The sequence below is a fragment of the Pelophylax lessonae genome (genome assembly GCF_965119305.1).
Source record: "Pelophylax lessonae genome assembly, chromosome: 5".
Classification (NCBI taxonomy): Eukaryota; Metazoa; Chordata; class Amphibia; order Anura; family Ranidae; genus Pelophylax; species Pelophylax lessonae.
Genome location: NC_138772.1, coordinates 552,367,649 through 552,389,926, shown reverse-complemented (window position 1 = coordinate 552,389,926; position 22,278 = coordinate 552,367,649). Strand labels below are relative to the sequence as shown.

At 43.7% G+C, this 22,278-nt stretch overlaps 1 protein-coding gene across 1 annotated transcript; it reads right to left on the bottom strand.

Moving 5' to 3' along the window:
* Positions 1-458: 458 nt before the first annotated feature.
* LOC309556286 (cathelicidin-6-like) lies at positions 459-13,029 on the bottom strand. Its single transcript, XM_082258722.1, has 4 exons — positions 12,820-13,029; positions 11,336-11,437; positions 1,702-1,773; positions 459-574 (listed from the first exon to the last, which is right to left on the bottom strand). The coding sequence occupies exons 1-4, from the start codon at positions 12,991-12,993 to the stop codon at positions 473-475; spliced, it is 450 nt and encodes a 149-aa protein (XP_082114848.1). The 5' UTR covers positions 12,994-13,029; the 3' UTR covers positions 459-472.
* Between the last annotated feature and the right edge of the window lie 9,249 nt (positions 13,030-22,278).

Sequence of the window (22,278 nt, the reverse complement as noted above, 5' to 3'; positions counted from 1 at the left end):
GTATAGTATAGGATATGATATAGGATAGTATAGGAAGGGACTGATAGGATATAGAATAGTAAAGAAATGAGACGATCGTCCTTTCATGTTTGGAGTCAATGGTGTGTATTGGTCCGGCAATGAGAACCAAAATATTCCCAACACCCCCCCCCCCATACATTATAACCCGGATCTGGCGCATCAATGACAATTCCGAGAGTCGCATCATTTTCATTCTTTATTTTACTCCTTTATGTGACATTTCATAGAGAACGTTCCATAGAATCCATTTCTCTTCTCTTCTCTGAAGGACCGCCTGCTATTTTATGAGTGGTACACCTTTAATGGGCCTGCCTGGTACACTTGCAATGGGACTGTTTTAGCCTGGACGGCGTGGTCGACTTTTAATGGGGCTGTTATAGCCTGGGGGGCGTGGTTTGCCGGGGGGGATCGTTCCATAGAATCCATTTCTCTTCTTTTATTTTCTGCCTGGTTAGAATCCAAGAGAGGTGTTAGAGCCTGGAAGGCGTGGTCTGCCGGGGGGTCTGCCGGGGGGTCTGCCGGGGGGTCTACCAGGGGGTCGGCCGTTTCGTCTCTTTGAAATCTGAAGGAAAAAGTGATATTTCCCAATAATTACATTAGAAGTCTGATTCTAATACATTCAGTGGGAGGGCCCCAGAAATGTCACCACCCTGCTGAAGGACTGCTGAGATAAAACCAATAACACTGAGGAGACAGGAAAACAACCGTGCACTGTACAGACATTCTATGCAGTAAAGACCAACCTGTGTGTGTAATGATTTGTACTGCGGAGGAAAATGCAATCACTGTGCAGCACTACAATGCCGGAAGCAGAGGCTCCTCCCATATACATGATTCATTACCACCCATACATAAAGGAAGTGCAGAGTATTTCAGGTGAGGAGAGTTATAGAGGAAGGAGCAGAGTCCTCCAGCAGTGCAGAGTATTTAAGGAGAGGAGAGTTATAGAGGAAGGAGCAGAGTCCTCCAGCAGAGCAGAGTATTTCAGGAGAGGAGAGTTATAGGAGGAAGGAGCAGAGTCCTCCAGCAGAGCAGAGTATTTCAGGAGAGGAGAGTTATAGAGGAAGGAGCAGAGTCCTCCAGCAGTGCAGAGTATTTCAGGAGAGGAGAGTTATAGGAGGAAGGAGCAGAGTCCTCCAGCAGTGCAGAGTATTTCAGGAGAGGAGAGTTATAGAGGAAGGAGCAGAGTCCTCCAGCAGAGCAGAGTATTTCAGGAGAGGAGAGTTATAGAGGAAGGAGCAGAGTCCTCCAGCAGAGCAGAGTATTTCAGGAGAGGAGAGTTATAGAGGAAGGAGCAGTGTCCTCCGGCAGTGCAGAGTATTTCAGGAGAGGAGAGTTATAGAGGAAGGAGCAGAGTCCTCCAGCAGTGCAGAATATTTCAGGAGAGGAGAGTTATAGAGGAAGGAGCAGAGTCCTCCAGCAGAGCAGAGTATTTCAGGAGAGGAGAGTTATAGAGGAGGGAGCAGAGTCCTCCAGCAGTGCAGAGTATTTCAGGAGAGGAGAGTTATAGAGGAAGGAGCAGAGTCCTCCAGCAGTGCAGAGTATTTCAGGAGAGGAGAGTTATAGAGGAAGGAGCAGAGTCCTCCAGCAGTGCAGAGTATTTCAGGAGAGGAGAGTTATAGAGGAAGGAGCAGAGTCCTCCAGCAGGGGGTGAGGGTGGATTTTGTGTCGGTCTCTTACCTTGGTTATGATGTCACACTGCAGATTCTCTTTGCCGGGTGCAGTCAAGTTCAGATCACAGATTTTGACTTCCTGCGTATTCAGATAAAATAAGAGTTGAATGTCTCTCACCTATACCAATGCACTGATCTCCTAAGACCGACACTCCGAATAATCTGCTGTCTGTGCCCGCCCCTCTCTGAGATCATTGGAATTAATGGGGGTACAAATCTTCTACATTAGGACTGATCATGTGATCAAAGCAGGCCGACCCTCATACTCAGCACTCAGTTTGAAGAAATGACTGTATTGGACTTGTAGGCAGGTGCAGTTTCCTTTCTCCACTGCAGGAGGCAGTCTTCCGCACTGCAGTTGTGGCACTTCAGTTTGAAGTCATCATCCCTCTATGGTTTCCTGGTTTCCTTGGTCACTGGGGAAGCGATCCAATTGGATGCTGCTGTCCCATGTGACTCTAGCAGCCATCTTGTGCCAGGGAAAGCCTATTTAAGGCCCTGGCTCCCAGGCTTGGCACACATTTTGTGAGTTGGCAGAGTAGGGACAGGTACCCCATCTGATAGGAACAGAACTAGCGCAGGGAAAGGAGAGGAGGGGAGGGAAAGCCTAGGGCTCACAACTTCTCTGGACATCGTCCTGCTTAAGCACAAGACGGCCAGGCTCCATTCTGCCCCTCTCAACAGGCGTTGTCCATTCTTCTGAATCCTATTCCCTACACGCTGTCAGACCTGTGAGTGTTCCCAGCTGGGCTGCCTTCCCACCGGGTTATTTGTGAACTTTCTTTGCATTATTTCAGTACAAGTCCTTTCTTCGCACTTGGACTCTGCGTGTTATTGCCTCCGCACTACGCTGCGCCCCACCTACAGACTCACAATATCTGCAGGACAAAAGCAGGGAAGAATCAGAATGCAAGTTATCTGAAATCTATAAAAGTAGAATTGACGGTTTAATTTCACTTTAAATAATTGAGTTGGTCCAGGGGCGGACTCACAACTCATGGGGGCCCCCGGGCAATCGCAGATCATGGACCCCCTGTGTCCCCACTCAAGCCCCACTCACTCCAATCCCCACCTACAAATTGCAGCTCAACTGCACAGAGGAAACTTTTAAATATTTATCGCAGCATGGCCTGTATGGAAGTTCCTGGCATCTTTCTGTAGAAGCCACTGGGCATTCCAGACTCACAACTCATGGGGCCCCCGGGCAATCGCAGATCATGGACCCCCTGTGTCCCCACTCAAGCCCCACTCACTCCAATCCCCACCTACAAATTGCAGCTCAACTGCACAGAGGAAACTTTTAAATATTTATCGCAGCATGGCCTGTATGGAAGTTCCTGGCATCTTTCTGTAGAAGCCACTGGGCACTTCCAGGTTTAATGATGGCTGCCTGCTGTTAAAGATGCCCAATGACTGAGAGATTAATTGCCTTGTGTAGAGAGGGGGGAATGGGTGAGAAAGAGTGAGGGGGCGTGAGAGATGGGGCTTAGGGAAGTGAGAAAAAGAGGAGAGTAAGGGGGTGAGGGGGTGAGGTGGTGAGGGAGAGAGGGGGTGAGAGTGACAGAGGTACAAGAGAAAGGGGGCGAGAGAGATGCAGGAGAGATATAGAGGGGTTGAAAGAGAAAGAGGTTGAGAGAGAGGGGAGAGAGGGGGGGGGCGAGAAAAGGAGGAGAGAGATATAGAAGGAGAGAGAGAAGGGGTGAAAGGGGGTAGAGGGGGTGAGAGAGAGAGGGAAGAGAGAGGGGGAGGAGAGAAAAGGAGGAGAGAGATATAGAAGGAGAGATAGAAGGGGTGAAAGGGGGGAGAGGGAGGAGAGGGGGTGAGAGAGATATAGAAGGAGAGAGAGGGAGGAGAGAAGGAGGAGAGAGAGAGAAGGAGGGGGTGATAGGAGAGAGAGAGAAGGGAATGAGACAGAGTGGGGTAAGAGAGTAAGGGGGGAAGGGGGTGAGAGAGAAGGGCAGAGAGATAAAGAAGGGAATAGAGAGGGGAAGTGAGAAAGAGAGAAAAAGAAAGTAGAGAGATGGGTTGAGAGAGAGAGAGAGAGACAGAGAGGGGTGAGAGAGAGGGAAGAGAGAGGGGGGTGGAGAGAAAAGGAAGAGAGAGATATAGAAGGAGAGAGAGGGAGGAGAGAGGGAGAGAGAGAGAGAGAGAGAGAGAGAGAGAGAGAGAGAGAGAAAGAGAGAGAGAGAGAGAAGGGGGTGAGAAAGTGGTGGAGAGGGGGTGAGAGATGGGGAGAGAGAGGGGGTGAAAGGGGGGATAGAGGGGTTGAAAGGGAGAGGGAACAGAGAGGGGAAGAGAGAGAAGGAGGAGAGAGATATAGAATGAAAGAGAGGGGCTGAGAGAGAGAGGGAGGGAGGAGAGAGGGGCTGAGAGAGAGAGGGGTGAGAAAGAGACGGGTGCTCCCCTATCACCCCATACTACACCAGGAGACCTCCAAAAAACAAATACACCTGTTTCATGTTCTATAGCTTTCAGATGCCTGTAAGGTTCCCAGATCCTTTTAACAGGAGTCCATGATCAATACATTAGCTGTGATAAAGGAGTCAGTGTCTTGTCATATCATCTAATATCAATGATTCCCCTTATCTTCCCACCAGGTCCTGCTCGGAGCCACATTCCTTTCTAGAAAATGTGTCAGGCAGACACATTATTTACATGGACCTAAATATACTGCCCCTGTATGAGGTGTGGAGCCTCTCATGGGGCCCCCTACTGACCCCGGGCTCTGGCCCGAATGGTCAGTTCACACCTGGATGAGATGAGATGAGATCTAGGGCGGACTGACAACTCATTGGGCCCCTGGGCAATCGCAGATCATGGGCCCCCTCTGTGTCCCCACTCAAGCCCCACTCACTCCAATCCCCACCTACAAATTTCAGATCAACTGCACAGAGGGAGCTTTTAAATATCTATCGCAGCATGGCCTGCATGGAAGTTCCTGGCTTCTTTCTGTAGAAGCCACTGGGCATTCCAGGTTTAAAAATGGCTGCCTGCTGGTAAAGATGCCCGATGACTTAGAGATGAATTGCCTTGTGTAGAGAGGGGGGATGGGTGAGAGAGAGTGAAGGGGCGTGAGAGATGGGGGCTAGGGGGGTGAGAAAGAGAGGAGAGTAAGGGGGTGAGGGGGATGAGGGAGAGAGGGGATGAGAGTGAGAGGGGTACAAGAGAAAGGGGGCGAGAGAGATGCAAGAGAGAAATAGAGGGGTTGAAAGAGAAAGAGGGTGAGAGAGAGGGGAGAGAGAGAAGGAGGAGAGGGAAGGAGGAGAGAGATATAGAAGGAGAGAGAAAGAGCGGGTGAAAGGGGGGGTATAGAAGGAGAGAGAGGGAAGAGAGGGGGGGGAGGAGAGAAAAGGAGGAGGGAGATATAGAAGGAGAGAGAGGGAGGAGAGATGGAGGAAAGAGAGACAAGGGAATGAGACAGAGTGGGGTGAGAGAGAGATGGGGGAAGGGGGTGAGAGAGAAGGGTAGAGAGAGAAAGAGGGGAGAGAGAGGGGGAGTGAGAAAGAGAGAAAAAGAGAGGGGGAGATATGGGTTGAGAGAGATAGAGGGGAGTGAGAGAGAGGGAGGGAGGAGAGAGGGGCTGAGAGAGACAGGGAGGGAGGAGAGAGGGAGGGAGGAGAGAGGGGCTGAGAGAGACAGGGAGGGAGGAGAGAGGGGCTGAGAGAGAGAGGGAGGGAGGAGAGAGGGGCTGAGAGAGAGAGGGAGGGAGGAGAGAGGGGCTGAGAGAGACAGAGAGGAAGGAGAGAGGGGCTGAGAGAGAGAGAGGGAGGGAGGAGAGAGGGGCTGAGAGAGAGAGGGAGGGAGGAGAGAGGGGCTGAGAGAGACAGGGAGGGAGGAGAGAGGGGCTGAGAGAGAGAGGGAGGGAGGAGAGAGGGGCTGAGAGAGAGAGGGAGGGAGGAGAGAGGGGCTGAGAGAGACAGGGAGGGAGGAGAGAGGGGCTGAGAGAGAGAGGGAGGGAGGAGAGAGGGGCTGAGAGAGACAGGGAGGGAGGAGAGAGGGGCTGAGAGAGAGAGGGAGGGAGGAGAGAGGGGCTGAGAGAGAGAGGGGTGAGAAAGGAAGGGGTGCTCCCCTATCCCCCCATACTACACCAGGAGACCTCCAAAAAACAAATACATCTGTTTCATGTTTTATAGCTTTCAGATGCCTGTAAGGTTCCCAGATCCTTTTAACAGTATTCCCCCGATCAATACATTAGCTGTGATAAAGGAGTCAGTGTCTTGTCATATCATCTAATATCACCCATTCCCTTTACCTTCCCACCAGGTCCTGCTCGGAGCCACATTCCTTTCTAGAAAATGTGTCAGGCAGACACATTATTTACATGGACCTAAATATACTGCCCCTGTATGAGGTGTGGAGCCTTTCATGGGCCCCCTACTGACCCCGGACCCTCGGGCAGTGCCCGAGAGCCCGAATGGTCAGTTCACGCCTGAGTTGGTCGCTGGTCCAAACTATCTATACACTGAAAGCCAAATATCAGCAAAAGTACTGGTGACTTCTGTAGACAAAATACGGGAAAACCAAATTTCATTCTACTTTGATCAATGTTGACTTCCTGCTGACCATGTAACGCATATATGTAATGGCAGGATGGATGGTCCCTAAAGCTGCCTACATGTTTCACATACAGTATCTCCCAAAAGTAAGTACACCCCTCATATTTTTGAAAATATTTTATTCTATCTTTTCATGTGACAACACTGAAGAAATGACACTTTGCTACAATGTAAAGTAGTGAGTGTACAGCTTGTATAACAGTGTAAATTTACTGTCCCCTCAAAATAACTCAACACACAGCCATTAATGTCTAAACCGCTGGCAACTAAAGTGAGTACACCCCTAAGTGACAATGTCCAAATTGGGCCCAATTAGCCATTTCCGCTCCCCGGTATCATGTGACTCGTTAGTGTTACAAGGTCTCAGGTGTGAATGGGGAGCAGGTGTGTTAAATTTGGTGTTATTTGCTCTCACTCTCTCATACTGGTCACTGGAAGTTCAACATGGCACCTCATGGCAAAAAACTCTCTGAGGATCTGAAAAAAAGAATTGTTGCTCTATTTAAATATGGCCTAGGCAATAAGAAGATTGCTAAGACTCTGAAACTGAGCTGCAGCATGGTGGCCAAGACAATACAGCGGTTTAACAGGACAGGTTCCACTCAGAACAGGCCTCGCCATGGTCCACCAAGGAATTTGAGTGCACATGCTCAGAGTCATATCCAGAGGTTGTCTTTGGGAAATAGACGTATGAGTGCTGCCAGCATTGCTGCAGAGGTTGAAGGGGTGGGGGGTCAGCCTGTCAGTGCTCAGACCATGCACCGCACACTGCATCAAATTGGTCTGAATTGCTGTTGTCCCAGAAGGAAGCCTCTTCTAAACATGATGATCAAGAAAGCCCGCAAACAGTTTGCTGTAGACAAGCAGACTAAGAACATGGATTTCTGGAACCATGTCCTGTGGTCTGATGAGACCAAGATAAACTTATTTGGTTCAGATGGTGTCAAGTGTGTGTAGCGGCAACCAGGTGAGGAGTACAAAGATAAGTGTGTCTTGCCTACAATCAAGCATGGTGGTGGGAGTGTCATGGTCTGAAGCTGCATGACTGCTGCCGGCACTGGGGAGCTGCAGTTCATTGAGGGAACCATGAATGCCAACATGTACTGTGGCATACTGAAGCAGATCATGATCCCCTCCCTTCGGACACTGGGCCGCAGGGCAGTATTCCAACATGATAACGACCCCAAACACACCTCCAAGATGACCACTGCCTTGCTAAAGAAGCTGAGGGTAAAGGTGATGGAATGGCCAAGCATCTCTCCAGACCTAAACCCTATTGAGCATCTGTGGGGCATCCTCAAACATAAGTTAGAGGAGCAGAAGGTCTCTAACATCCACCAGCTCTGTGATGTCGTCATGGAGGAGTGGAAGAGGACTCCAGTGGCAACCTGTGAAGCTCTGGTGAACTCCATGCCCAAAAGGGTTAAGGCAGTGCTGGAAAATAATGGTGGCCACACAAAATTTTGACACTTTGGGCCCAATTTGGACTTTTTAACCACTTTACAGCTGCTCACTAGAGCTCTACTGCGGCAAAGTTCCGATCTGTCTCTCCCCCATTGCAATACTGGGAGAATAATACATATACATTGAATAAAAGAATAGTAGCGCAGAGACAATATTCAAAAGGTCTCATGAAATAAATTGCAAATCACCCAAATGAAGTGTAGTACTGAAAACAGTCCACAGAACATAAAGTGACTACTCCCGCAGAATATATCTCAAATGTGGCGCCCCCAGTTGAAGTCAGGAAGTGACGAAACGCATCGGGGCGTGGCCAGACGACGCACCCAATCGAGACTGACGGCCGTGGAGGACTTCCGGTACTACCTGGCTTGGCGTGGAGCCATGTCTGTGTAGCTGGGAATGCCGACCGCTGTGACTGTATTAGAGTGATGTGTTTACCTATATGTTACCACAAGTGAGTGCAATGTATTTTATCTTTATTTGATTAAAAGTGATACCAGACATATTGCACTAGTGGAGGCATATTTTTTATTTCCACATACATGTGAGGAAGAGTGAGTGACTATAATTGGAGTGGACCACGGATTATCCCCTACTGCTTCTGTCTTATCCTGCTGCCACGGGTGGATATACATTTGTGAGGTGGGCTCATTTATGAGAGTAAATGGGCATGGTGATCCGGTGAGTGCCCATTTCTTACCTTCCCCCTGCACTTGGTGGTGGATTAAAGGTGAACCTACAAGACCACACGGAACATTGACTTCCTAGTGAAAGTTGTCTACAGGATCATATAAGGAAGGACTAAGCTCACTTATACCAATGATCTGATGGTCAAAGGGACTGGTGTTTTCTAGACCACATTTGAGATATATTCTGCGGGAGTAGTCACTTTATGTTCTGTGGACTGTTTTCAGTACTACACTTCATTTGGGTGATTTGCAATTTATTTCATGAGACCTTTTGAATATTGTCTCTGCGCTACTATTCTTTTATTCAATCCCAGTATCAAATATATTCGTTATTTGTTGAAGTAGCAGCAATATTGGTTTACACTATTATCAGCAGCTTGCTGGTGCTTCCTAAAGCGCGGAGATAGTTCTACAGTTTGGGCGTAAGGCTGAGGATTATTAGTTATTATTAATACATATACATTGACTGCTCGAAATGGGGTTCCTTCCCCATGGGAATAGAGCGTCACTCTCCTCCCTTTTAAATGTCTTAGGACAGTCATTGTCTCCTTCCAAACCCCAGACCCATTTATGCTGTCAAAAATGTCCAGGATCCAATACCTGGGACTGCTGTTAAAATGTTAAAATGATTAATCTATATATATTTTATATATACACATGATGTACTGTCATTTGTTTTATTATGAATAAACAATGAGACACTTCAACATATTCCAGTCAAGAATATGAAACTGTAAGCAGCACTACAATCAGTGATACGGTCCTTCAGATCACACAGCCTTCTCCCCCAGACTTAAGGAGAACCACTAGCCACCAGGTATGTTACAATATATGTGCAGGGGGTCGGTCCACTGAATTTATGGGCACAATTAAATAAATAAAAAATTGTATATATCCCGTATTTACCCAGATGGGCTAAGATTACCGCAGAAATAGGACAAAGGAACTGTTTCCCCTAACCGCCAGCTAAAGGAGACGCATATGGAGTCCCTTTAAAGTAAGAGCCTGCCTTTTATTACTCTGAATGGACCACACCGCCACACATAATCCACCGAAATTACTCCTAATTGATGTCCTCCAACTTTTTAGGGATTCTTGCTGCTTCATAGGAGAAGAGTATAATGAAGGTACCCTATAAATCCTGATTCTAGCATATCTGCAAAAAATACAATTGTAAATGTTCTATGTATAAATTACTGTAACTTACCGTTACTGAAAGATACATATCTCATTATAATCTAATATACTTATAGATATGGTGATATCCGTGAAAAAGGCAAGAGCCGAAACGCGTAGGACTGGGATGTCTCATGTAGAATCCAGAAATCGCATGGATAACAGAGCATCCTTTAAAGTCACCAATCTCACACATGTCATTTCTTCTACTCTTTATCACTACTCACTCTTGGGCCACTTGCCCAAATGAAGCACCTTTTATGATCTATGTTAGCACGAACAAATAAATATATTTTATATAAAAATTGCATATGAAAATCACATTATACGTCTTATTTTCTTCTCTACTGCCTTAAAAGTCCCATCTTTTCTCTGTTGGCTTGAGGAACCAACAAAATCTCCAAACTACTGCGGCAAAGTGGCTCTTGTAGGTCTGACGACGTAGACCTACGTCGCCAGACACTCCCCCTTCTCCTCGGCGCGCGCGCCCCGCCGGAGGCTCGCTCCCGCTGTATTCAGTCACAGCCGGAGTCGGGCCAGGGGAGGAGCGGCGGTGATCACCGCCGCTCTTCCCCGATCGTCGGGGAATCGAGTCTGGAGATCTGCCCGCTTGTGTAAACAAAGCGGGTGGATCTCCTAAGTGACAGGCAGGGTCAGATTGCAGGGTTCAGCATAGCTGAACCTGCGATCTGTCCCTGTGTCACTCAGTCACCTCCCCCCACACATGTCAGTAAGAACCAGGCATACATTAACCCCTCCCTCTCCAATAAAATTAACCCCTTCCCTGCCAGTGTCATTTTTACAGTAACAGTGCATATGTATAGCACTGATTACTGCAGTAATGTCACTGGTAACCCCAAAAGTGTCAAAAATGTCAGTCAAGGGTCCGATCTGTCCGCCGCAATGTCGCAGTCCCGCAAAAAAAATCGCAGATCGCCGCCATTACTCGTTAAAAAAAAAAACACCAAAAACGACAGAAATCTTTCCCTTAGTTAGTAAACGCAATAACTTTTGTGAAAACCAATCAAAATACGCTTATTGCGATTTTTTTTACCAAAAATATATAGCAGAAAACAAATTGGCCTAAAATTATAAAAAATTTAGATTTTTACATTTTTGAGGGGGGGGGGGGATTTCATATAAAAAAATGTGAAAAATATTGTTATTGTTTCAAAATTGTCGCTCTTTTTTGGTTTATAGCACAAAAAGTAAAAATCGCACAGGTGATCAAATACCACCAAAAGAAAGCTCTGTTTGTGGGAAAAAAAGGACGTAAATTTCGTTTAGGTACGGCGTTGCATGACCGCGCAATTGTCAGTTAAAGTCACACAGTGCCGAATCGCATAAAGTGGCCCAGACGTAAGACAGCAAAAACCTCCGGTGGTAAAGTGGTTAACTTAGTTATTTTGAGTTATTTTGAGGGGACAGCAAATTTACACGGTTATACAAGCTGTACACTCACTACTTTACATTGTAGCAAAGTGTCATTTCTTCAGTGTTGTCACAGGAAAAGATAGAATAAAATATTTACAAAAATGTGAGGGGTGTACTTACTTTTGTGAGATACTGTATGTGCTCCCAGCACAGTGATGGAGCTGTCACACACATCAGATCAGAAATACAAAGTGATATTATTGTTACATTGTATTACTCTGTATCATTCATCATCAGAGGAGTGACCTTTCATCTGCATGTGGCTCTCGGTTATAAACAAAGACTTCACATTTCTCATGAAATATTCTCAGATAAAACTCACCCCATCCGCTTTAAAGTCACACTGCGCTGCGTCACCTCCCTCCGACTTCAGACACCTCGTCTCTATTATTCCAAATCTCAGGATTTCATCCTTTGTTTCCTCCTGGAAGGAGATTTGCATGACGGAAAGATACAAATAGACTTTTCAGAGTTTTTGTCACCCCTAAGTGTTTCAGGAATATTGATTTGAATGAAAATTGGCATTTTTTTCAATTTTTAATATCAATTAAAAAGAAAAATAAATCTTTAGATGTGATTTGTAATATAAATGTAACTATTCCTGATTTCTTGGGTGACATTAAAGGGGGCCTGTCATTAATCAGTCATCACATCTCCCCCATTACCAAATCATATTATTATTTATTATCAATAATAAATGTCTTCCAGCCCGGGCAGTCTTGATGAAATGATGGACAGCTGGATAAATGGTTCTATATTTTGGATTTATCTGGTCTAAAAACCAGAGGCTCTGGATAGACAGCTGGATAAATGGTTCTATATTCAGGATGTGCCTGGTTGGACAGTTGGATAAATTATTCTATATTTATGAGGAAAGTGGTCTATAAATCAGGAACTCTGGATGGACACTTGGATAAATGGTTCTATATTCAGGATGTGCCTGGTCTATAAACCAGAGGCTCTGGTTGGCCAGTTGGATAAATGGTTCTATATTCAGGATGTGCCTGGTCTATAAACCAGAGGCTCTGGATAGACAGCTGGATAAATGGTTCTATATTCAGGATGTGCCCGGTCTATAAAGTAGAGGCTCTGGATGGACAGTTAGAAAAATGGCTTTATATTTAGGATGTGCCCGGTCTATAAACCAGAGGCTCTGGATGGACAGTTGGATAAATGGCTCTATATTTAGGATGTGCCCGGTCTATAAAGTAGAGGCTCTGGATGGACAGTTAGAAAAATGGCTCTATATTTAGGATGTATTTGGTCTATAAACCAGAGGCTCTGGATGGACAGTTGGATAAATGGCTCTATATTTAGTATGTATTCGGTCTATAAACCAGAGGCTCTGGATGGACAGTTAGAAAAATGGCTCTATATTTAGGATGTGCCCGGTCTATAAACCAGAGGCTCTGGATGGACAGTTGGATAAATGGCTCTATATTTAGTATGTATTCGGTCTATAAACCAGAGGCTCTGGATGGACAGTTAGATAAATGGCTCTATATTTAGGACATACCTGGTCTATAAACCAGAGGCTCTGGATGGACAGTTGGATAAATGGTTCTATATTTAGGATGTATCTGATCTACAAACCAGAGGCTATGGATGGACAGTTGGATAAATGGTTCTATATTTAGGATGTATCTGGTCTATAAAGTAGAGGCTCTGGATGGATAGCTGGATAAATGGTTCTACTTTTTCTGAACATTTTTAAGGAATTGACATAGTTACATTGACAAATCCTTGAAAGTATACAATTGCCCTTGAAGCCCCCATCCCTCCCCCATATATTGCCCTGTACTCCACCTGCATAAGTATGGCTGGAAGGTCCTCGAGGGGTTTATAGAAATAGAGGACATCCTCCCTCTGGTTGTAGAGATCCAGGGCCTCTTTGATCCGTTCTTCCTGATCTGGAGACTGAGAGCGAGCCACCTCCAATGTGACTGCACAGAGCCATAGCACACACCGCCAGATCTTCATCTTCTGTCCTCTGTAATAGGGATTTATGTGTCTGATTCCACCTCTATTTATCGTCCCCACCTCCATCTTCCTCTTTTTTTTTACAAGTCTTGTGAAATCTGCATATACGTTTATTGCTCCATTCATAACATGACAAGCATCTTTCATAACATGTTGTTTCAAAAAAAAAAAAAAAAAAAACAACAACAAAAAAAACATACTGCCAATAATTTAAAGTGGCATTTCAACCAGGCTACAAAAATGAAATCCCTTCTAGCAATGGTCCTTATCACACTTCTGTGACTTTCTAAAAAGGGGTTTTATGAGGGAATTCCTCTCACTTCCTTTTTGTGGCTATAGGATAGACATTGACATAGATTTATTTATTTATTTTTTTTTTTTTATTGACTACTCTATCCAAAATAAGATCCTGGTTTAACTTCAGTTTGGAATAGATACAGGACTGCCCTGGAGTACGATCAAGTCCTATTTCTAAGCCTAATCACTTCCTTAGGGTTTGCCTTTGTCCAAGGGGTCAAGCATATGGAAAGATTGCCCTTTTTCCCATTGGACCTCAAATTGGTGCTGTCAGAGACCACCTTTTTTAAATCAGATCATTGCCTTTCATTAGTTTTTATTTAGAAATGTGTTGTCTTGGTTGCAGCAAAATAAATATCAGAATTGGCAGCTCTTTCTTTCAAGGAGCTGTTTCGAGTTCTTCACCATGACCAGGTGTTTTTTTTTTTTCATCTTTCCATCTGAAGCATGACATTGTTTGCCTTTTCCAAGGCTTCATTCGCTTGGAGACAAGGCCCTTCACACATTAGATGTGGTTCGGACTGTCGAGATGTTTTTGAAGTTGATTTCCGCAGTCAGATTTACATTTTGTCCTTCCTGTAGGACCGAGTAAGGGTCAGACGGCTACTAAGTCATCCATTTCCGGTTGGATTTGTAAGCCTATTTCTCATGCCTATGGTTTTAAAGTGAGGACTAGGGATGATCGAACTTTTGAAAAGTTCGGTTCGGCCAGAACATCCGAACTTCCCGAAAGTTCGGCCCGGATTTCAGAACCCCATTGAAATCAATGGGACCCGAACTTCGGTAATCAAAAAACACCATTTTTAAGCCCTAAAACCCAATAAATGCCCCTAAAAAGTCCCTAGGGTTCTTGGTCATGCCCCATTAACTATTAATCACACAAAAAAAAGTTCTTAAAAATTGTAATTTTTGATAAAAAAGCCAATTACTGAAAAAAAAAAAAGAGAGAGATTTTTTGATTTGGATTTAGTATCTGGGGGGGGTCTAAAATGTGTACATGTGAAGTTTCAGCTCTGTAGCATGTCCAGAACCATAAAAAAAGAGATTGTTTGTATTAGAACACTTTCAGCACAGGAGTTTTCACACCTTGCCGGTTTAATAGCAGGCATTTTTTTTGGGTTCTTTGCAGTCAGGAAAAACATCTGAACTTGTGTATAGTGGTACTGTGCACAAGTTCTGATGTTTTGCCTGCCTCCAAAAACCCCCAAAAAATGCCAGCAAAAACACACCTGGGCATTTTTTTTTTTTACGCTAGCGTTTTTTTTTGGCATTTTTTGGGGTTCTTTTGAGGCAGGCAAAACATCTGAACTTGTGTATAGTGGTATATATACACACATAATTATATGTATATAGACACCTAGACATATATAGGTGTGATAGTAGCAGAAATATATTACTGTAAATGATTTCATTAGCGCAAGCATATATTTCTGCTACTATCACACCTATATATGTCTAGGGGTATATATACAGACATATATGTGTATATATACCCCCTATACACATGTTCAGATGTCATGTCTGACATCAAACATGTCCTCAAAAAAGCACTGGCAGTGGCAGCCCCTGCAGCATGAAAAATGCTTGGATGGTGAGAAGCCATATTCCTGTCCCGAAGCAACTCAGAGAAATGATAATTTCTCTATAGCGGTCACCCTGCTATGGAAGGGTTTTGTCACCCTTCCATAGCAGTCACTGTCAGTTAACCCTACACTACACTACGGTCCCTTTACACTTAATACTTTCCCTACAGAAACTAAATTTTTGAAGCTAACTTAAGTGTAAAGGAGCACTCTAACTACACTAGATATCCCTTTCCTCACACTAAAAATAGCTAAATGACACTTTGTAACACATTAGAACAGAACAGCATTCCACTCTCTTCCATGTCCCGTACAAGAATGCTAGGAATTTGGCGGGCGCGATCTTATATACTGGGGGGCGTATTCACTAATGATTGGTCTAGGGACCCCCTAGTCACTCCAATCACATTCCTAGCATTCTCCTGCCCCCTCAATTGGCTTTTGCTAATGGTTCTGGTCCAATCACGGGCTTTTAAAGCCCATTTCCTGAAGCATTGCATTTTGGTCGGTTCTGGTTGCCGAATTCCGAACTTTTTGGGCAAAAAGTTCTAAATTTGGCCGAACCTCGAACACCCAATGTTCGGGCCGAACCGATGGTGGACCCGAACCGTTCGATCATCCCTAGTGAGGACTCCACCATTGCTTGTGACGCCTCATTCTACCAGGAGCATTGGTGCCTCCATGGCTGTCTGTCATCAGGCTTCATTGGCGCAAGTCTTCAAGTCCGCCACCAGGTTTTAAGTTCACACCTTTATTAGGTTTTACCCGGTGAATGTAAGATCTGCTGAGGATACTGATTGGTCAGCATTTTTAAGGCTGCTGTGTAGTCCTTTTTTTTTTTTTGGCCTATTGGTGGTGGCTGTGTCTCCCTACTCTCATAAGCATTGCTTTAGGACATCCCCATGGGTAAGAATTATTATGATTGCTCTGCGTCCCATGATGTACGATAAAAAAAAGGTGGATTTACCTACTCGCCTTTCTTGGAGTATCTCATGGGACACAGAGATCCCTCTCCTATTTTGGTATGTATGGCTTGCTACAAAACTGAGGCACTTCTTTTGAAGGAGGGGTTATATAGAAAAGGACTTCCTGTCTTTTTTTGCCAGTAATCACCTGTAGGTGATGGATAACCTTATAAGTAAGGATTAATATGGCTGCTTTGTGTCCCATTGTAGGTGGGTGCAGTTTATCCATCCTCTGTAAGTGGCACTGTTCAGCTGGCTGCTGTGCAGAGGGGAACAGAAGTTGAGAGGAGCTTTGTTCCCCTGAAGCCTCCGTAGGTGTGATCAGGAGAGCAGCAGCCTGATTGAACGCTGCTGCCCTGGCTGACCTCCGTGGGCATTTTTAGTGAGGGAAATGCTAATAAAAAGCACTCTCCCACTGCGGTTGGCATGCAATAACAAAGTGGATAAGGCAAGGACAGGATCCCTGCTGGCTGGGGACAGTGTACTTAGCTCTAGTGAGAGGTTCCGTTTGAGAAGGGATAGTTCACGCCTGGCTCTGCCATCGGGGAACTCTGGAGAGTGGGACAAGGATCTTCCTATCAGTTTATTTAAGCTGCCTCCACAGCTGTTCTGCCTATCAGTCATCCCCTTCATCAGATGCTGTTCCAGTAATGTAAGCCTACCAAAGTGTCCTCTCAAGTGCAGAGACTGTGTTTAAAGTACAGCCAAGAAGCTATTGTGCCTAGGTTGCCTGTAATAATGAGCTGAAGTGGTTATAATAGGCTTAGAATGGGGGTGGGAGCAAGTTTACATCATAGTTAGGATCTGACAGGACTTTTACTTTAAGGATAACCTCTACAGGATACTTGGCGTACGTCTGGGATTTGCGAAACACTGTACAACAAATCATCTCTGATCACCAAAGGGATGATACTCCTATGCCCATAAAGTGGGGGGGGGGGGGTGGCAGTGTGTGCTCCATAAAGTCTTTTTAAAAGTATGACACGTGACTCAAAAAACCCAACTCATCGGGATACATGATCTTTAGGGAAAATAACGCAAATGTAATACTTCTATAAATGACATTTCTGCCCTTTTCCTAACTCTCTCTGTGTTCTATAGGTAAGATTCGAGTTTTATAACCCCTCTATGGCCCATCCATGGTCAGTTTGGTTCTCTGAGTAAGGAGGACTCTTGTATGTCGTCAATATATCTACCTGTGATCTACAATCCTCTTGCTAACTTTATATAACAAATTCTTATGTTTTCCATAATTCAGTGTTATCTGTGAGTTTGTAGCATGGAATTATTATGTAGGGAACCGTGTCTAATGGTTTATTCATTATGCATGCTTGTTATGCATTTAGGAAACACCGTACAACAAATCATCTCTGACCACCAAAGGGATGACACTCCTATGCCCATACAATGGGGGGCTTTGCAGTGTGTGCTCTGAAAAGTCATTTTAAAAGTACGGCACGTGATTTAAAAAACCCAAATTATCTGAATACATTATCTTTAGAGAAAATAAAGCAAATGTAATACTACTCTAAATTACATTTCTGCCCTTTTCCTAACTCTCTCTATGTGTTCTATAGGTAAGATTAGAGTTTTATAACTCCTCTATGGCCCATCCATGGTCGGTTTGGTTCTCTGAGTAAGGAGGACTCTTATATGTCGTCAATATATCTACTTATGATCTACAATCCTCTTGCTAACTTTATATAACAAATTCTTATGTTTTCCACAATTCAGTGTTATCTGTGAGTTTTTAGCATGGAATTATTATGTAGGGAACCGTGTCTGATGGTTTATTTGTTATGCATGTTTGTTATCGGCTACTAATTGGCTTACTTGTACTGTAAACAAGGATTTTGACACTTCCAGCATAGGTTTGTTTGTTGATAAGCTGTTTTTGGCTTGTAAAGCAGCCTATCAAACCAATCTCAGTTTGAGCAAATGCTTTGGAGATCAGAGGAAAGATAAGTGGTTCCATAGACCCAGGATCTCTCCATAAAGAGGACCTATCACCAGGGCCGGTGCAAGGATTTTTGGCATCCTAGGCAAAATAAAATTTCCGCCCCCCCCCATATGCTTGTCCCACGATGTAACATCCACAGTGTTAACCCCTTCCCTGCCAGTGTCATTATTACAGTAACAGTGCATATTTTTAGCACTGATTACTGTAGTAATGTCACTGGTCCCCCGCAAAAGTGTCAAAAATGTCAGTTAGGGGTCCGATCTGTCCACTGCAATGTCGCAGTCCCGCTAAAAATCGCAGATCGCCGCCATTACTAGTAAAAAAAAAAACAATAAAAATAACATACATCTTTCCTGTAGTTTGTAGACACGATAACTTTTTTGCAAACCAATCAAAATACGCTTTTTGCGATTTTTTTTACCTAAAATATGTAGCAGCCTTTAGGCCTAAGAAAATCTTGCTGCAGAATACAAAAAGGGAGCACAGGAGAAGTAGAGAACATTTTTTTTAAGAAAAACAGCCACATTAAAAAAATTATACTCCAAACCTAATAAAAAGAAGTTAGGAAAACGAACAGGAAAATCAATACTTCCATTCCATAAAAAACAAGCAAGAATCAGATACATTAATCCTGCATTTATTAATTTACAATACTATGATATAGTCATTGGTGAGGCTCTCTAAGTCTCTATATCATAGTCTATATGATATAGAGACTTATAGAGCCTCACCAGTGAGGAGCCTCACCATCACCAATGGAGAGCCTGTGTTCCAGGCAGCCTCCCACCCCCCCCATCCCAAGTTGAAGGGGTTAAAACCCCTTCAGACAGTGAGAGTCAGTGACTACTTTCCTGGCGGCTGGCGGAGTCGGCGCTGAGTCAAACTTTCCCGCTGTCCTGACTCATGCATGTGCATTAGGTCTCTCATGCCCCGTCTTCTCTGCTGGCTGACGTCATCGGCAGGGGAAACCTAGTGCACATGCGCGGCACTGCCGCTATGAAGATTTCCGACACTGGATCCCGGCACTGCCCCTGAGACTCACTGTCACTCGAAATAAATAAATGTGAAGGATTGAGCTGATGGAAGAATCAAAAATTCTGCATTTTCTTTAGAGCTGGCAGTCAGCTCTCTTGTAAAAGCAATCCTAGAGGCTAACTAGCTGCTGGATTGTTTTTACAAGAAGCGGGAGAGGGCGCTCCCCCCCCCCCAATTCCGCTGCCTTCCATGGCTTTCTTACGCTCTCCTGTCCCACTGGGAGACCCAAGCGACCAGCCAGCGCTCCCACCAGCTAAATGGAGAGCAGAACAAAGCCCGGAACGGCTTTGCTCGGCTCTCGGCTGTGGTAATCGGGAAGCGATAACCTGCTATCACCGAATGTCAACTGCGTCATTTTCAAAAATCAAAAGCATTCAAAAACACTGATCTTGGTGGGATTAGAGGCTTTTAATGGGAAGAGGAGGGATTTGGGGTCTTATAGACCTCAGATCTCTCCATAAAGAGTACCTGTCACTGCCTATTGCCGTCACAAAGTTTACATTCCTTGTGACAGCAGTGAGGCCCCTTTCACACTTGTGCGACTTCAAAGTCGCACAATTTTACCACGACTTTTTGCTGCTATTTTGATGCAAGTTTGACTGGGCTTATAATGTCTTTTCCACAAAACGCATCAAAATCATGCCAAAAGTACTGCAGGGATTTCTTTGAAGTCGGTGCGACTTCAAGTCACACAGATACGAATGGGGCTCATTGGAAATAATGGAGAACGACTTGTAATGCGATTTTGCAGTCCCAAATCGCATGACAAGTTGCATAAGTGTGAAAGGGGCCGAAAAGTGATTAAAAAAAATGTAAAGCAGCAGTGTAAAAATGAAAATAAATAAATAAATTAAAAATAATAGAAAAAGTTTTTAAAGTGCCCCTGTACTCCCGTGCTCCTGCATGCGTCAGTCCTGCACACACGCAAACAGCGATCGTCCCACACATGTGAGGTATCACCGCGAACCTCAGATCATGGGCAGTAATTCTAGCACCTCCTCTGTAAATCTAAAGTGGTAATCCTGTAAAGGCTTTTAAAGCGTCACCTATAGATATTAAATTGTATCTTGTTTGTCGTCCTGGCAGTTTTAAAGTGTGACATGTTTGGTTTCTATTTACGGACTGGAAGTGGATTATAGGGGATGCAGTCCTGGAGAAATCTTCCTGGGGGGGGGGATAAGGAATCTGTTCTATGATGCCTTTACGGACAGAATTCAATTTGGATGTAACCTGTGTTGCAACCTGGCCAATTGTAACATAATTAAGAGTATCCTGGTGTTTTAAACTCGGATTTGGGGTTGCCTAGAAATCATTATCACATATAGAATAAGATACAGGATAGGAAGGGAAGGATTTAGAATAGCAGAAGGTATAGGATAACAATAGGTAGGGTATAAGAAAGGATATAATAAGATATCTGATAGAAGAAGAAGGCTGGCACATATAACAGGATATAGGTAAGGAAATATAGTATATATAATAGGATATAATATAGGATAGGAAGGATGGTATATAGAATAGGATATAATTAAGGATAGGAAGGATGGTATATAGAATAGGATATAATTAAGGATAGGAAGGAGGGTATATACAGTAGAATAGGATATAATATAGGAAGGATGGTATATAGAATAGGATATAATATAGGATAGGAAAGGTGGTATATAGAATAGGATATAATATAGGATAGGAAGGATGGTATATAGAATAGGATATAATATAGGATAGGAAGTATGGCAATTATAATAGGATATAATATGGGATAGGAAGGGTGGTATATAGAATAGGATATAATATGTGATAGGAAGGATTGTATATAGAATAGGATATAATATAGGATCGGAAGGGTGGTATATAGAATAGGATATAATTAAGGATAGGAAGTATGGCATATAGAATAGGATATATTATAGGATAGGAAGGATGGTATATAGAATAGGATATAATTAAGGATAGGAAGTATGGCATATAGAATAGGATATAATATAGGATAGGAAGGGTGGTATATAGAATAGGATATAATATAGGATAGGAAGGATGGTATATAGAATAGGATATAATATAGGATAGGAAGGATGGTATATAGAATAAGATATAATATAGGATAGGAAGGATGGTATTAGAATAGGATATGATATAGGATAGTATATAGCTTAGGATAGGATATAAGATAAGATAAAAAGAAAGGAAGGAAAGGATATAAGTAAGGATAATATATTTGATGGAACAGGAAGAATATAATATACAGCGAGATATAGAATGGATTAATATATTGGATAGATTAGGAAGTATAGGGTATAGAATAGGATAAGATATAGGATGGATAGGATAAGATATAGGATAGGATAGGAGGGATGGGATATAGGTTAGAATAGGATATGGTACAGTATAGGTTATATAGTATAATATGACAAAGGAAATAATATGATATCTGAGAGAATATGAATTTATAGAGTATAGAATAGAATATAGGAAATAAAAAGATATTGGAAAGTTTACAGCTTAGGATAACCTATAGTATAGGATATAGGATAGGATAAGATGCAGAATAGTATAGAAAGGATAAAATATCAGACAGAATATAGGATAGTATAGGAAGGGTCTGATAGGATATAGAATAGGATAGTATATGATATAGGATAGTATAGGAAGAATAGGGTCTAGGTTAGGAAAATTGGATAGTATAGGATTGGATACCAGTATATGAAGAATAGTATATGATATAATATAGTATAGTAAGAATAGGATAGTAGGGATAGGTTAGGATTAGGGTTGAGAGAACACGGACTGTATTATTCGTGTTCGTACCGAATAATTGTTTTTTTGTTACCCGAACACGGACCCGAAAACTTTACTGTATATTCGGGTAAAAATCCGTGTTCGGTCGTTTTATTTCCGGGTTTTGCATGCATTGGCGCGTTTAACTGCTGTGCCTTAAGCCATCCCAGCCATGCCTACAAATGTATTAGTAGCTGTGATTGGCCATCTGAAGCATGTGACCAAGTCTTTATAAGTCCGAGGCAGCGCCGCTGCGTCATTCTGCTGTGTTAGTTCAGGGACAGAGCACACATCATACGTGCTGGCTGCTGATTAGGGACAGACAGGAAAAAAAAAAAAACATTTGTGTCCGCATAGAATTGAGAGACAGGTCGGAGTGTGTTAGGCAGGGCGAGTTGTAGGCATTTTAGGGCGAGGCTGCTGATTTTTAGGGTCAGTATTCTACGATCGATTTTGCTGTGTGGGAGGGGTTTTCAGTGACCGATCTACGATCTTATCAATCCTTTTAGGGAGAGGCTGCTGCTGATTTTTAGGGTCAGTTCTCTACGATCGATTTTGCTGTGTGGGAGGGGTTTTCAGTGACCAATCTACGATCTTATCAATCCTTTTAGGGAGAGGCTGCTGCTGATTTTTAGGGTCAGTTTTCTATGATCGATTTTGCTGTGTG